Raw genomic sequence first — 15,314 nt, 5'->3', positions numbered from 1 at the left:
TGCATGTCTGATCTTAATATTTCTTTCTTATTCATTTGTATGGCATGATCATTGGGACTTGGATGAATTGAGTTACAATTGTAAATAACAATATCATTACAGATTGCAATCAAACTGCATTTTTTACGGCAGCAATTTTTTCCTAACAGCCTGCAGCAGCATTTAACAGAGCAATCATCATCCCACACTCGCAACCGTCTACGTCCCCCAAGTGAATCTGTAAAATCAACTGTGAAGACCCTTCAAGTAACATAAAATTTCAACTCTGAGCTTTTGATCAGAAGACTCATTCAATGTATCAGCTCTACACTTCTACCACAACTGAATGCATGAATGCGCTCTATAGGGGCATCACAAGATCTGAGTTTAGGACCAAGCGAAGCTATACATACCATATGGTGATCCTGTTGATGCTTTTCTCCATATATATACAGGCGTGTGCTGCAAGTCTCCAAGAATTGTCATGTTTTCTGACACAGACAAGTTTCCTTCACCATGCCGAATCACATGCTACATGTCAGTCATAAAATTGATCTTCTGAAGCATGGCCTTGCTTGCATATCAGGAAAAGGGAGGCTCTTATAAGAAGTCAATTGAAGAAATAAGGAGACTCTAAAACTTCACGTAGATCAAAATCTCCCCTCGCAGGTAAATGGGGAAAAGACAATGTTGGGAACGATTGTTGAAAGCTCTCCAATAACTGTGCACAAAACAAACAACAATTTACATCACCACTCTATTAGAAGATAGAATACAATATCCATATTCCTTCTGTTCCTTTTTTCTTTTATTTATTTATTTATTTTTTTTGGGGTTGTTTACAAGGTTATTGATATTACCATATCTTATATCACATCTACTTTGCTTTGAAACAATGATTAATCAAAGAAATGTAGGTAATGTTGGGTTATCAAAAGCCATAATGTAAATGCATAAGTATTCTATCTTTTACCATTTAAAAAAAAAAAAAAAGACCAGCTGGAAGTGCAGATGCATCACTTTAGAGTTGATTACATCGACAAACTAGAAGAAAAGTTTGGATATATCCCTATCTAAATTAAAACTGGTTTATGATAATATCTGATAATGGAAAAATTTTCTGTTTATATTATTCATGAACATTTAGACATGACAATACTTACATTCTCTAGTATCGGTTTTTCATAAAGTTCAACAAACTTTTCTCGAAGAATCCTGTTCATTTCATCAACATCACATGCATGTGTCCAATATGAGTCATGAACCCCTGTAATCATATACAAGTACACAATAATAAGAAATATTGAATTTAAGTAGCTAAACGGCAGAAAATACAATGAAAAGCACCTGCAAAATTTAAGCCTGCATTTCTGCAGGCATCGGCAGTCATCATCATATGAGAACCATCTAGGGAGTGGACAAAATTTGGAGGGAAAGCGTCCTTTGTCGCTTGACCATGACCTATAGAAGAAAAAGAACCACATTGTTTGAGATTCGGCTAAAATATTAAATGAATCCTAGTAACTGATGAATCAAATTACACTATAGAATAGCATGCTTCTCATTGGTAATGCTAAGATCCAAGAATAGAACAGCTCGTTGCAGAAGCATGTTATCAGAGAATTTCCCAATTAGATGTGCTAGGCATGGAAGACGGACACCACTAAACAATATCTAGAAAGCAAAATAAACAATTCTAACAAAAAAAGAAAGCAAAACAAAATTTGTTTCATGGTTACTGAAAATAAAACAGACAACAAAGGCACATACCTGATCAGTTTCACGTTGTAGAGTTAAAATCTGAAGGGAAGTTTTGACCTGAATCAAATTTATAAATAAGGTAATTGACTGAACATGTTTTTAAAGTCTTCACAAAGCTGATTAGAATATTGCTGATAGTATCTAATACTTACTAGATGCCTTCCTAATTTCCGGTAAGGCTGCACAACAGGAAGGCCAAGTGGAGTTGTCCACCTTACTGGCTCATTTTCAGATGCAATAACCTGTAACAATTAAAGATGTGTAATCTGATAGACTTCTCAAGGTCTATACTAAAGGAAGGAAAGGAGCACACGAAGGTGAAAACTGTGTGACGAGTAAAACGGTTATAGAAGGCCACGTGGCAGCAAGAGAGGAGAGGAGAGAGTAGAATGATTTGGCAGCCATAATAGGAGCAGGGAAAAGTGCTGAAGAGGGAGGGAAAAAAGGAGAATTCTGGGTAGCTTAGGCTAGGGAGGTTACCAGAACCTCAGATGGTCAGTTTTATTTACCTGAGAAATGGAACTGTGGAGAGAGCTCTTATTGTAGTTGAGTGAGGTTTACTATTGTTTCCAGCTTGAAAAGATATTGAATTGTTAGTGTGTGACATTGGTTGTGAATTGGTTTTGTTTGCTGCTGTGTTTGGAGAATTTTGCAGGTTTATCAGTGGGATTCTATCAAAGTAGTATCAGAGCAAGGCTTAAAATAGGTTATAGTTGGAACAAGGATGGAATCACAAGTAAAGAAGGCTGGGAAGGATTTATCGGAAGAGACTCCGTTGAGCTGTTGATATTATTTGTTGAGGATGTTAAATCACACTAGGTGAAAGAGGCTCACACGAAAGCGATGGAAGTAGATGGTACAACTCAAGTGGCTGAAACTTATCTGCACAGGTAGTCGTTTAAGGCGATCAATCTCTAACTAAATTAGAAGTCTAGGCTAGGAGTCTGGTGAAGACAATGAAGGGAAGTGTATTGGGTAAGAGTTAACAACAATTTTAGTGTCATCAATCGAGAAACAAGGGACAATCAGCAGGGAGTTAGTGGTCATGTTGGATGAATTTAAGGGACAGTTTAAGGCACCAACCAAGCTTCCAACCAAGAAAGCGCAAGATAATACAATTAGATTAGTTGAGGGAGCTCAATCTCCAAACATACAACCCTACCAATACCTCCATTTTCAAAATACAGAGGTGGAGGGGATTGTTGGAGAAATTTTGTGGCAGGGATCATTAAGCCTAGCATAAGTCCCTTTCTTAACCCTATCTTATCAGTAAGGAAAAAGGATGGTTGATGAAGGTTTTGCGTAGATTATCAGGTATTGAATATGCTGAGCATACCAAATGAGTTTCCAATTTCACATTTCTTTTCAAACTAGACCCTCAAATTTGGTTATCACCAAATCCAGATGCAAGATAAAGATATAAAGAAAACAACATTTTGGATGCATGAAGACCATTTTGAGTTCTTAGTGATATGGTTTGACCTGTCAAATACACTAAACACTTTTCAATCCTTGATGAATGAAATTTTCTTTCACCAATTACAGAAATTCATTCTAGTGTTCTCCAATGATATATTTGTATACAACAAGGATTGGGATTCTGTTAGGATTGAGACTCATTTAGAGCAATTGAGAATGATGCAAAGCATATTAAGGGATAACCATCTATTCATCAACAGTATTATTTTGGTCAAAATCAATTAGAATATAGGGCATGTCATCTCAGTTGAGGGTGTGGCAGCCGATTCAACCAAAGCAAAGAGTACGGCCAAGTAGTTTTGTTTGAGAAATATTAAAAAAAATTGAGGGGATTCTTGGAGCTTACCAAATACTACCGAGGGTTTGTAAAAGGATATGGGAAGGTCTTTGAACCTTTAACTCATTTGCTGAAGAAAGATGCTTTTAGTGGTCAAAAGAAACACATAAAGCATTCATTGCCTTAAGTGAGCTTTATTATTATTGGCACCCATTTTGGCTTTACTTGATTTTACCAAGACTTTTATGCCAGAAATGGACGCTCTGGGGACTAGTTTAGGGGTTGTCCTCATGCAAGATGGCCGCCCTATCGCTTATTTCAACCATGCGCTTTTGGACAGAGCCCGTATTAAATCAGTTTATGAATATGAGTTAATGGCTATTGTCCTCATGGTTCAGAAGTGGCACCATTATTTGATTGGAAAACATTTCATTATCTGCATGAATCAAAAAAGCTTACATTTTTTAATGGAGCAAAGGGTTGGGGGCTAATCAACAAAACTAGGTTTATGAAACTTTTGGGATTCGATTTTGAGAAAATCAACTAGGGCGTTAAAATAAGGTAGCTGACACCTTGTCTTAGCAACCAATTGAGTCGAGTGAACTCTTGTCATTATCAAAGGTGAGGGTAAAAGGTATTGAGGCCATCAAAGGTGAAATTACTAAGGATAAGTGCTTGAAGAAAATTACCAATGACTTATCATTGGATCCCACCAATCATCCAGGGTATATGCTAAAACATGACACTTTATAAAAGAATTTAGTCTTAATTCCTCAATTTTTGTTTGAATTCCATAGTTCTCCCCCCATAAAAAGATTCTAACAATTTTATTTTGGGGAGGACCGAAGAGTTCTGTAAGGGATTTTGTGCTTGGGAGTGAAGTTTGTCAATGCACACAAAGGTGAAAATTGTGTGCAGGTTAAAACAGTTATAGAAGGCCATGTGGCAATAAGAGATGAGAAGTAGAGTGATTTCACAACTATAATTTGAGCTGGGAAAAATTGTGAAAGGGGAGGAAAAAAAGAGAGTTTTAGGTATCTTAAGGCAAGATGGCTAGAGTTTTGTTTAAATGAGAAATGGAAGTGTGTGAAGAGAGGTGTAATTGTAATTGAGTGAGGTTTACTGTTATTTCCAGCTTGAAGAATGAGACTTAGTTTCTTCTTGAATCATTTGTGTTTTGTGACATTGGTTGTGGATTGGTTCTGTTTGATGCTATGTTTGGAGAATTTTGTCAGTTTACCAGTGGGATTTTAACATAATCATAGTGACTACTTAGCATATTTTAGACAAGTGTGATATAAACATTAAAAAGAAAAAAGACAAACCTTAGCACATTCACCAAGCCAGTTCATGATACCACGTGCAGCCTCAAACATCTCTCCTAAAGCAGTTAAAGTTACCTGTTCAAGGAGAAAAATGCAATCTTGCCATTAAAGATAAAATCCTTACAAGAACAGACACTCATGGGATTTCCAAGAGCAAGCAATTGAAATTTGAGGAATGAAAGGAAAGTAGAACAGAATGAGTACTTGTCTTACCTTTGCAGCATAACAAGAAGCACCAAAAGCCTGTGTTTCATCTGCAATTGCACCTCGTTCTTTCAGCCTTTTCTTGATTTGATCACGAGCACCAATGTAAGTCACACCATATACTGATGTCATCACTGTTTGCTTTACTAGTTTCCTATCCACCTAGATGATTTCCAGCCATCAAAATCAATTATCATTGACAAGACAAAATCACAAACCAAAACAGGCAAATGCATTTGCTATGGCTTATCCATAGTTCAAAAGAGTGTTTTAATATAAATTTCCTTTTTTTTCTTTCTTCTTTTCAGTTCTTACTATGTTGTTTCATTATGAACAAAAGAAGTTTACAGGTGCCGACATAACTTGTTTAACATTCAAGGCAAACTTTTCCGATAAGCCTCTTTTGGATAACCGATACTATACAGAAATTTAACTTTATACTTTCTTTAAATAATAATTTACATAGAATTAAAGAAACCACATCAAATGGACTGTAAATGGCAGTGTACACTCCCAAATAACCAATTCTCTCATGAATTAGTGCATATAGTCTACCATGTATCTACCAAATAATATACACGGTTATCAACTAGTTTAATTTCATCTAAATTCTATATCCATTTGATGATACCATTCTAATTTGAAAAAAAAAAAAAAAGATAGCTTAAAACCTGGCTAACTAAGATCTTTGCATGCAAAGCATCAGGAAATATTGCAGGATCCTTTTGGGCATCTCTCCGCACAATATCCAATACCCTGCAAAGCAAATATGACCTCTTATCATTATATAGCTCCTGACAGACTTAATCAATAATTTAACAGGTATTGCTGTACCATAAATATTAGATATAAGATGAAAATATCTTTACAGATATTAAGCAGAATCTACAATTAAACAAAAATAACAGTAATTAAGCGCAGATGTCAGTTTAAAATGTTAGACTTATCAGGCATATACAATTAATTGTCAGTTTTTCTGGTTTTCAAGAACTTGATATCAAATTGCAACACCTGCTATTATAATAAGATCTTGTGTAACAAAGATATATAATGTCAAACAAGTTCATGGCCAGACTTCTCCCTACTTTAACTCTACAGGTGTTCAGAATAAACTAATGAAGAGTTAGCATCACACTATGGTCATCAAAAACTAAGTATGGGAGCATGCTCATTGCAGCTACTAGTTCTACATTTTTCCCAATTTTTTTCCAGAATGAAAAGCTTCCTCTATTCTGTCAGGAAATGGTATGAAATTCCAGAGTTCAGGACCTCCTTTATCAAATTAAAAGTTAACTTCTGTCACTAAAACTATATTCTTTATATTTTCAAATTTCAGATAAACCTATACTTATAGATTGTTTCAACAAAAGCACAGTTATTTATGGTTACATATTTTCTTCCTTCTTGAAAGACAGTGGCACTGGGAGAAGCAATTTAAATACTCATTTGAATCTCACTATTTCAACAAAATAAAGAAAGCAGTGACCTGAAGGATTCCTTTTTCATAAAGAGAAAAACAGCCTACCTAGCGGCTATTCCTGAGTAAACATCCGCAGGCTTCTCTCCTGCAACCAGGTTGACAGCGGCTGCTCCCAACTGAAAAGAGAATTTCCAATCAGAAAATAGTATGTAGATAAAAACTTTAATTCTAACTTCCAAATGCAGAAAAACCACAACCTTGTCTCTTCCAAGTGCAGCATAATGCTGTAAACCATTGCAAGAACCATCCTAGAGAAAACAAGGAGGGAAAAAACATTTCAGCTCTACAACCATAATAATATACCAGATTCCAACCAGAGGGTGACCAAAAATACAGATAGAGATGAGGTACTGAATCACTGATATCATAAAGGAAAAAGCAACAGAACAGATGATTAATTTGATAGTCACCAATAAAAATCCATAACATTCACATGAAAAACCCTATATATAACACAATTCCAGGGACATAATGAAATGGATACCTGATGAACAGGAATATGTGATATAAATGTCTCTGTGGAAGAGCTTCTTAAAGCTTCAGCAAGATTCATGCAAACAGCCAAGCACTGAAAAGGATCTTCTGCCTTTAACCACCAACGTTTTCCTTCCAGTGGTCTGTCTGCAGAATCAAATATATCATCCAAGTGGTTCTCAGTAAAAGCCAATCGACCTTCATGAGATAATTTGTCCACACCATTAGCATAAAGATTAGCTAGGTGTATCTTCAACCAGCGTAAGCCAGACTTGCCAAGAGGACGTCCCTCTGCAAACTCCAAAATACCTCGACACAGATCTGAACCAAGATGATTTAAGTATGGATGCATGGGGTATGCACGCCCTCGAAAATCAAGATTGTGTGGGTAATAAAAACCTTCCTCATCTTTCATTCTCCGTGCTACCTGTTCCCCAGTTGTAAAAAGTTCCCATAAATCCTAGGAGGAAATGTTTTTGAATATTTTACCATAGATCAAGGGACATGATCTTACTGAAAGTTTAAGTTCCGTGTCACATCGCTGAGAATGTCTCTCCCTGTTCTCTTTCTTCACATTTCTGACCTTCCACTTCCATTTCCTAAGCAGTGCTTCATCTTCAGTATCTGGCTCCTCTGGTAAAGGAATCTGCCAAGCGGAAGTTAGCAGCTATGAATCAATCAAACTGGATCTCATAGAAGATACTGAACAGGAAAAATTGAAAAGTCAAGAAGACAAAGGATAAAACTAACAGAGTTAACTCACATCATTACGATCCACCAAATCAGCAAGACGGCCTCCACCACTCCATACTCTATCTACAATACTAAGGACCTTCTTATTTATCCTCCATTTGGTATTTCCGAGTGTATTTAAGGCCTGAACAGATTATTTAGACAAATGATTAAGATTAAGCATTCTTTTAAAGCAGAGGGACTCCCATAGCTAAGTATAGTAGATTTTTCAGATCAAAGAGAAAAAATATAAATTCAATCATACAGGAATTCTAAATATTTTTCAAACCTCAAAAACTGGTTCTAGTTGTTTCCTGGGGGCCCTTTTAACCGCCTCACGTTGTTGTCGAACTCCATGTACTCGCATGACATAGGATGGCAAAAACAAGTGTGCTCCTTTGTCATAACTGCAAAGAACATTAATATAGGGTAGCAAATAAAGGGTTGACCATGCAAGCTTTTAAAATTAGCCTGACAAGCTGTTTATAAATATATCTAAAAGGCATGGTGAACCTTTGAAAGCCATGGTTGACCCCAATTATGAAGATCAATACTGGATTTCCAAGTTATTCAGTTTCTGTCACTGTATTATTAATTTATGTCTGGCCATTAGAAGTAAGATTCAGTGTCAATTGAACAAGCCTTTAGGTTTATTTAAGGAGAATTAGTCTCAAAGCTTGGTAAAGTTTTATAAAGTCTACACGAAATGCAAAATGTTCCATGGTAAGATAAGAGAAAAGTTAGCAAAACTAGCAACGTGAATTTAAGCTTCCATACCCTGTCCATTTGACTGGAGGCACCAGCATTGGCATATAAGGTATCACCATATATCTTGCCTGTTGAAGAAACAACATTTATAGTTCCTCATGCATGAAAAACTGAATGCAAAGAGAAATATTTGAAGACAAGCAACTCCAATATCTCCAAAATAATGAACTACAATAATGCAAGGATTCACTCACAGTTTTCTCCAGCCCTTTGAAAACTAGAGGGTCACATTCAATAACACCATATCTTCTGCTAGTGGCCCTGTTCAAAGGAAAGCCAAAAACACTGGTTTGAGGTGATTAACAAGAAAAATATATCTGTCAAAGTGACAGTGAGGAATGACTACTCACTTGTTTTCTTTTACCACAGTTCTTACTGTATGCACAAATGCAGGTCGAATATCAGGTGGGATATCAGCTAACTGATTAACTGGAGGCTGTATATAAGCTGTTTGCATCAGCAATTCAATCAGGCGGCTTCCAACCTGGAAAATACAAGACCAAACACCACATATTTAAAAAAAGAAATAATCATATAGAACACAAACTCATACTAGACATTGTAAGAGAGCATGGAGACCTTAGCCTTCACATCAAGAGCCCATGGTTTAAAATCATCTTGTTCCTTCACTATCTGCCTCACTGCAGGAAGCTTTTGTTTCTTAATCAAATCTGTGACCTTTTTTCTCAACTTCTCCTGTTCTGTAATAGCAGCGTCAGATTCTTCTCCTGCAGCTTTACTATTTTTATTACCTTTTTTCCTTTTTGTTTTATCCAAAAACTTATGAATTCTAACCTGAACCATCAAGGAAATAATGCTGCATCAGCACTCGGTTTAAAAGAAAAAGAGGAGGTGGATGGCATGACGTTGCACTGCGTAGGCTCACAATGGCATGCCCAAAATACAATGCATTACATTGACACCCGGCTAGGAAATATTAACTTTCACCAGGTAACATTCATGCCTATGTTTACATTGGCCTACTAAAAATCATATGCTTAATCATACTCAAAACAAATGTAACAAAGCATTCAAGTCTAGATTGTCAGTTATTGAATATAACACTGAATCTCACCCACCTCCTGCTCAATGGCATCACCAATCATGCAAGCAGCCTGCACAACCCGAGCTTGTCCACGTTCACCTCCAGTCATCAAAACCCCTATTAACTTATGCATTGTAATAACCGCCATCATATCAGCTGGCAACTGAACAAAATATGGTGCATATGCTGCCCTATTTTTCCCTATTCTAAAATGCTCTTGCTCCATAACAATAGCATCCCTCATAGGTTCAAACCATCCCAGAAAAAGTGACTTCATATATGGCAAATTTGGTGCAAGTTTTTGCTCACACATATCCCTCAAAAGCTCCTTATATTCTTTGGCTGCTTGTTCCCACGCCTCAGTTTCAATTTTCACTTGCCTTCGCTTAAGCTTTTGATACTTTGTAGACCCCATTCCTTTCTCAAATTTTTTACTTTGAGTGTTCACTCCCTCTTTATGCTCTTCCTTCTTCATTTCTTGCAACAACTCCTGAATTTCGTCAACAACTGACACATCTTCTTCAATGTCAGTTGAAGAAACAGCCTCAGCTACACTGGTATACCCTCTTAAACACAATACATTACCCCAATTATCATTTTTAAAAAATCCAAGACATGGCCTACCCGAATAATCCTCATTACTAAGAATCTCACCAATTGGACGAGAACCCAGTCCATGAGTTCCGCCAGAAACCAACTGCAAGCATCCAAATTTGCACTTTTCACGAAAATTTGAGTCTTGAGAAAACCCCAGAAAGCTGTAAGGACGTGAAAAGGGCTTTTTACAATTAAGGGGAGAAGATCTCAAAATTACTCGTCTAGCTACGTTTCTCAACATAACTGGGGAAATACTTTCGGGCTTTGAAAAAGAAGCTCCGGTTTGTTGCTTTGACAAAGACTCAAGATATGGGCAGAGAATACGGAGGTTTTGGTATTGGACATCAATTGATAAGTAAAAATTGCTCAACGAAAATGAATGATGGAATGTAAGTTGAAAACGAATAATTTGGAGATGAAATGAAATGGCTTTGTAATGGAAATGAATTCATAGAGCAGAAGAGGAAGTAGCCGCCTTAAAGTTAGAACCCTGCTTAAACCTCGTGGTTTTTATGCGTATCCTTCTATCCATCATCCGTTGTTCGGAATTGTCCTTATGTGTTTAAAAAGAAATGAAAAATTATAGGGGCTCATAAATTTTCCATTCTTTCTGGGCTCAAATATTTTCATTGGCATGATAGGTTTCTCATTTCTCAAACCAATATTTTATTTATATATTTAAAAATTAGGAGAAGGACTATTTCCCACCCAACTTTTGATGCATTCTCAATTGCCACCAACGGCAGATGAAAATCAGTTTTCCCACCCGTGAGCTGTTTAAAATGGATGATTTCTGTTTGCATAAGGGTAAATGTCTATTTTACCCTTGTTAGATGAAATGACAAAAATACCCCTCAATTTAATTCTCAAAATTAATGTGAGAGTTTTACCATTCACCCCCTTAGGTTTTAGAAACTAACATTTTCATCCCACGGCAGATAACAAAATACCCCTCAACTTTAAAAACTAACATTTTCACCCCAAACCTAGGGTTTCCATATTTTTCAAAATACACGCCCCCCCCCAAACTTTCAAAACTAGCATTTCACCCCCATTCTCCAACTTCAACTCCGGACGTCTTCTCCGGCGTCGTCACCGGCCTCCTCCTTCTCTGGTGCGACGGCGGTGGTGTGACGAAGAGATCTTCCTCTCCTCATCGCACGGTGCGACGAAGAGACGGAGATCCCTTCGTCGCACGATGCGACGAAGAGACGGAGATGGGGGACGTCGATCTGGAAGAACAAACCAAGAGACGGAGACGGAGATCTGGAAGAACAGACGAAGCGTCGTCGTCGTCGAAGCGTCCCTCGTCGAAGCGTCGTCGTTTGTAGTCGTCGTCGAAGGGTCGTCCTTCGTCGTCCTTTGTAGTCGGATGGGGGGAGATAGGTCAAATGCGTCGGCCGGAGAAGGAAGCAAACCCCAGGGGTGCAATCTAAACTTTTCAAACTTTGAGGATGGGTTAGTTATTAGTTTTTAAAACCTGGAGGGGGGAAACGGTTAAAATTAAAATTTTAATGTTTTAAATAGCAAATGACGATTTTGCCCTGTCCCTAACTGAAAAAATTGGACGGCAGTTTGGTCATGGGTGGGAAAACTGGATTTTCATCTGCCGTTGGTGGCAAGTTGAGAACGCATCAAAAGTTGGGTGGGAAATAGTCCTTCTCCCTTTAAATTATATAAAAATAATAATAGTATAGTTTTATTATTTCACAAAATGGTGTTAAAATCTAAATGTAAATAATAATAATAATAATAATAATGCACCATCTTTATACATTATTTTATGTTGAAAATAAAATTATCGATATTATCTTATGGGTAATTAATTTTCTTTAAAATAAATTATATGTATATATTTTGAGTACATAAAATAGATATATAGATGATGTATTATCATATGATTAAATAATTTTAAATTAAAAATAAAATAATATCTAATTATATGATAATATATCATCTGTATACATATTATATGTGTTTAAAATATATAAATGTGACATCGCTCTTACCTTAAAATAAAATTAATTATTTTAGTTTTATTTTTTTAATTGTGTAATTTGAATCTCTTTTTTTTAATATACAATTTTAACCACAAAAAAATCACAAATTACAAAAATTGTGTTTCTATGTGTCGGCAGCTTATCCCTTTTTTTCCTTTTTATCTATCTATCCATCATACATGTAATATTCTCGTCCGACTATTTTCAATGATTTTGGTTTCGAATTTCTTCGATTCCTTCATATTTTTAGTCATAATTATCTCTAAAATAACTTTACAAGTTAGTGATCGTATTGTTTTATCCGCATTTTTGTTTATTGAATTTTACAATTTGATATTTATGTTTTCGGGCTTACAAATTATTCATAGTAGAAGGAAAATGTTTATTTGTTAGTTTAGTTCGTGATTTGAGCATCTCTATCGAATTTCATCATTGGCAACTACAAAAGTTGGAGTTAGGTTTGAATTCTCCATTGGCATAGGGTTTAAAATTTCATTTTTTGTCAAGTAAATTGGTGTATTTTCAATTTAAAATGGTTAATATGCGTTGAAAGATTATTACTGATGAATTTCTAATTAAGTATTTAAATGATATACTGTTATAAAATAAAATGATAAGTAATACTATATATACATATTTTAAATACATTAATCGGTACATACTTATATGTGTCATTTCGTAATTGATTATTATCATCTTTAATTCAAAATCATTCAATTATATGATAATATATATCAAATATATACTTATTTATGTATTCAAAATAAGTACACATAATTTTATTATAAAATAATTTTAAATTAAAGATAAAATAATATCTAATTATCTAATAAAATATTATTTAAATATTTAATTAAGTATTTAAAACTAAATGCTTGTAACAATGCTTATAATAAAACTAAAAATCAAGTAACATCTTGGAGGATTAATTTTGGTTTAGCGGGGTGGAGAATGACCGGGCAAGGAGGATCGCGGTGAGACGATGAGGATGAAGGGTTATTGATTGATAGGTTTTGTTAATTAGGAAGGGTAATATGGTAATTGTAGAAGCTAAACAATGTCATAACTCAATTTTCTGTTAACGAAGTTAGATTTTGGATGAAAAAATTGTGCCGGTTGGAAAATGGCCAAGCATATCAAGGAGTATTACCTGAAACCAATTACTTTTCTTCTGGTTTCTTTCCATATGGAATGCAAAGCGAAGTCTCAATCAAATGCATTGGAAAGATGTGATCCCTCTTCAACTTCAGAAAATGGTACCATTCCAAAAATATACTGCTTCCTCCATAGAACAATTTAATAGGCAATGACATTTTTGCAAACATTTGACATAATTTAACCACAGATTACTAAAATTAGTTGAGTATTAGAACTTTCAGATAGAAGATTTGGATTCAAGTCTCTTTCATGCTTGTAAAACCTGAAAAAATTGCATACCAAAAAAAAAAAAACCCTAATTTGACGACGAGGGCAAAACTTTCTTCATAAATCAGCATGATGATCAAAAGTTTCTGAAGCAAGAAAGTAACAGTGAATAAATGTGACAATACTCCCTCAAGATGGTTGTCAGAGAACTCAAAGTCCTTTGAAATATGTTGATTTCAGTTATTTGAATCATACAAACAAGGCTTCTGCAACACTCAGATATTTACATACAGCTATAATCATTGCTGAAATTCTAACTTCAAGTCTATTACAGAGTGAGTACAAGCCAAAGTAATCAGAGACCTACTGCAAAATATTGCTTTCTGGTTCCCTATCCTATGCCGGCATTTGGGCAGGAATTTTTTCTTACTACGCTAAATTGTCACTTCTTTTGGAACTATTACTGGCAGAAAAACTCAACGTTAAGGATTTGGGCGTGGCCAAATAAAATTAAACAATGAGTGGGCAAGCGAGTCAGCAGGATTTATTAGCTTGGAAAGACAACAAAGAGAGATACATAATATGCTTGATCAAATTAATTTCCTATTTTCACTCTGAAAATGCACATAAGAACCAATAAGGCATTTTTCATTTCACTTTGACAACCACAAAGACCAACCAAATAAATAAAACGTGAAGCAAATTACAACTTCAGTTTGTGGACTGACCTTTCCTCTTTCTAGACACTTGTTGCTGTAGGCTTAAAACAATCAATATTGCATAGTCTTACCGATCTCATCATGTCTCCTAACCTGCCAAAATAATTCAGTTCCAACAGTCAAGAAACCATGTTGTTGTAAGAATCTGTACCAGTCCATGGTGGCACAAATGCTTAAAGGAGCAGGAAAAAAACTAAGCAAAACAGCCAGTTAGATTATCTGACCGGTCAATGCTGTTCCTGGCTTTCTCTGGCAGTTCTGTCCCATTAACAGTTTTCTCAGGGCGATCCACACTCTTTCTTGATTTCTCTCTCCGATCAATACTGGTTCTTGATTTCTCTCTATGGTCAATGCTTACTCGTGGTCTTTCTCCTTGGTCAATACATGGTCCGTATTTCTCTCTCTGATCTAGACTTGGTATGAATGTATCTCTAAAATCTGTGCTCTTCCTGGGATTTCCAGACTGATCCATAATAAGCCCAGATCCACTTCTGAAATGTGTTTTCTCAATCACTGATATGAACTTCTTGAGATGCTTGATATATTGGGGGTAAAGCTCCAAATCACAATGATTCCCTCCTTTAATCCATAATGGCTCATACTTCTCTTTACAGAGATCCCAAAGCTGCTTACCATGGGACCAATCAACAACATCATCAGCAGTTCCCTGCAAGGAGCATGCAAAGTCAGAGAGCAGCACACATTGGTGAATGAGGCTGTTTCTTAATCTACAAAAGTTATGATGCGAAATTTGTGTGAGACTAATTTCACTCCATAGAGAATAACAAGCCTACTATTTACAATAGCCTAAATGATAAAGTTACGCAGAGTTATATTTAGAGGGCATGCCCATTTAAGCCCTGCCAAAAGCTTTAATGCAAATCAAACATGCGAGAGATTGATAACAAGTGTTCATATGCAAATACGAGTTCAAAACACCGAAGTGTGTCATACATCTCATTGTGCATGGGCTCAAATAAATCTAAGCATACCTCAAATTCAGATGAACAAAGCAAAATTCCTTAATAAGATATCAAAAGGATGATATACTGAAGGCACTATAGGTAAACAGGTCTTGGCAGGCCTGCAATCAACCAGGCCAAGTATTA

At 35.8% G+C, this 15,314-nt stretch overlaps 1 protein-coding gene and 1 pseudogene across 1 annotated transcript; both read right to left on the bottom strand.

Annotated features, from left to right (window-relative positions):
• Positions 1 to 8: 8 nt before the first annotated feature.
• Positions 9 to 10,725, bottom strand: LOC123205961 (annotated as a pseudogene).
• Positions 10,726 to 13,681: 2,956 nt separating this feature from the next.
• LOC123205971 (alpha/beta hydrolase domain-containing protein 17C-like) lies at positions 13,682 to 14,872 on the bottom strand (the record flags this gene model as incomplete). Its single annotated transcript, XM_044623048.1, is given in 2 exon segments — positions 13,682 to 14,298; positions 14,430 to 14,872. Coding segments are annotated over 2 exon segments (516 nt in total), but the record flags the coding sequence as incomplete, so codon positions are not given.
• Positions 14,873 to 15,314: the final 442 nt, after the last annotated feature.

The sequence above is a fragment of the Mangifera indica genome, unplaced genomic scaffold, assembly GCF_011075055.1.
Source record: "Mangifera indica cultivar Alphonso unplaced genomic scaffold, CATAS_Mindica_2.1 Un_0020, whole genome shotgun sequence".
NCBI lineage: Eukaryota > Viridiplantae > Streptophyta > Magnoliopsida > Sapindales > Anacardiaceae > Mangifera > Mangifera indica.
Note: the sequence above shows the minus strand (reverse complement) of the source record. Positions and strands in the feature narration are given on the sequence as shown.